At 68.2% G+C, this 424-nt stretch overlaps 1 protein-coding gene across 1 annotated transcript in view; it reads right to left on the bottom strand.

The window, feature by feature from the left end:
• The window catches only part of LOC104495197 (neuronal acetylcholine receptor subunit alpha-10-like), a 1,455-nt gene that overhangs the window by 493 nt on the left and 538 nt on the right, over positions 1 to 424 (bottom strand). Inside the window, exon 2 of the mRNA XM_010138137.1 lies at positions 5 to 424. Within this exon, the coding sequence (XP_010136439.1) occupies positions 5 to 424 (420 nt within the window). The remainder of the gene's footprint in view (positions 1 to 4) is intronic.

The raw sequence follows: 424 nt of genomic DNA, 5'->3' as shown, positions 1-424 counted from the left end.
CTGCCGGGGGCTCTTGCAGCTCTCGCCCACCTCATAGACACAGCAGAGCCGGGCCATGTGGTGGAGGATGAGCTGTCGGGCCCAGGGGGGCACGGGCCGGGCCCCCGGGCCGCAGTGGTGGACCCCCGGCCTCCAGCCACCGTGGCAGGGGGGCTGCTTGTCACCCCTGATCCCATGGGAGGGTCCTGGGTACGGTGGAGGCTCACCGATCAGTGGGACGCTCTCCGAGGGCGGCATGCTCTCTGCCACCAGCAGCTGGAAGACAGTGAGGGCCAGCAGCACTGTCACCCCCAGTGAGACCTTCTCCCCCGAGTCAGCTGGCAGGTAGAAGCCAAGGGGAGCCAGGAAGGAGACCATGATGCAGGGCAGGAGCAGGTTGAAGATGTAGAAGGAGGCGCGGCGGCGGAGGGGCAGGGTGTAGGTG

This window comes from Buceros rhinoceros, unplaced genomic scaffold, assembly GCF_000710305.1.
Source record: "Buceros rhinoceros silvestris isolate BGI_N320 unplaced genomic scaffold, ASM71030v1 scaffold22676, whole genome shotgun sequence".
Classification (NCBI taxonomy): Eukaryota; Metazoa; Chordata; class Aves; order Bucerotiformes; family Bucerotidae; genus Buceros; species Buceros rhinoceros.
The sequence above is the reverse complement of the archived record's forward strand: the minus strand, read 5'-3'. Positions and strand labels throughout refer to the sequence as shown.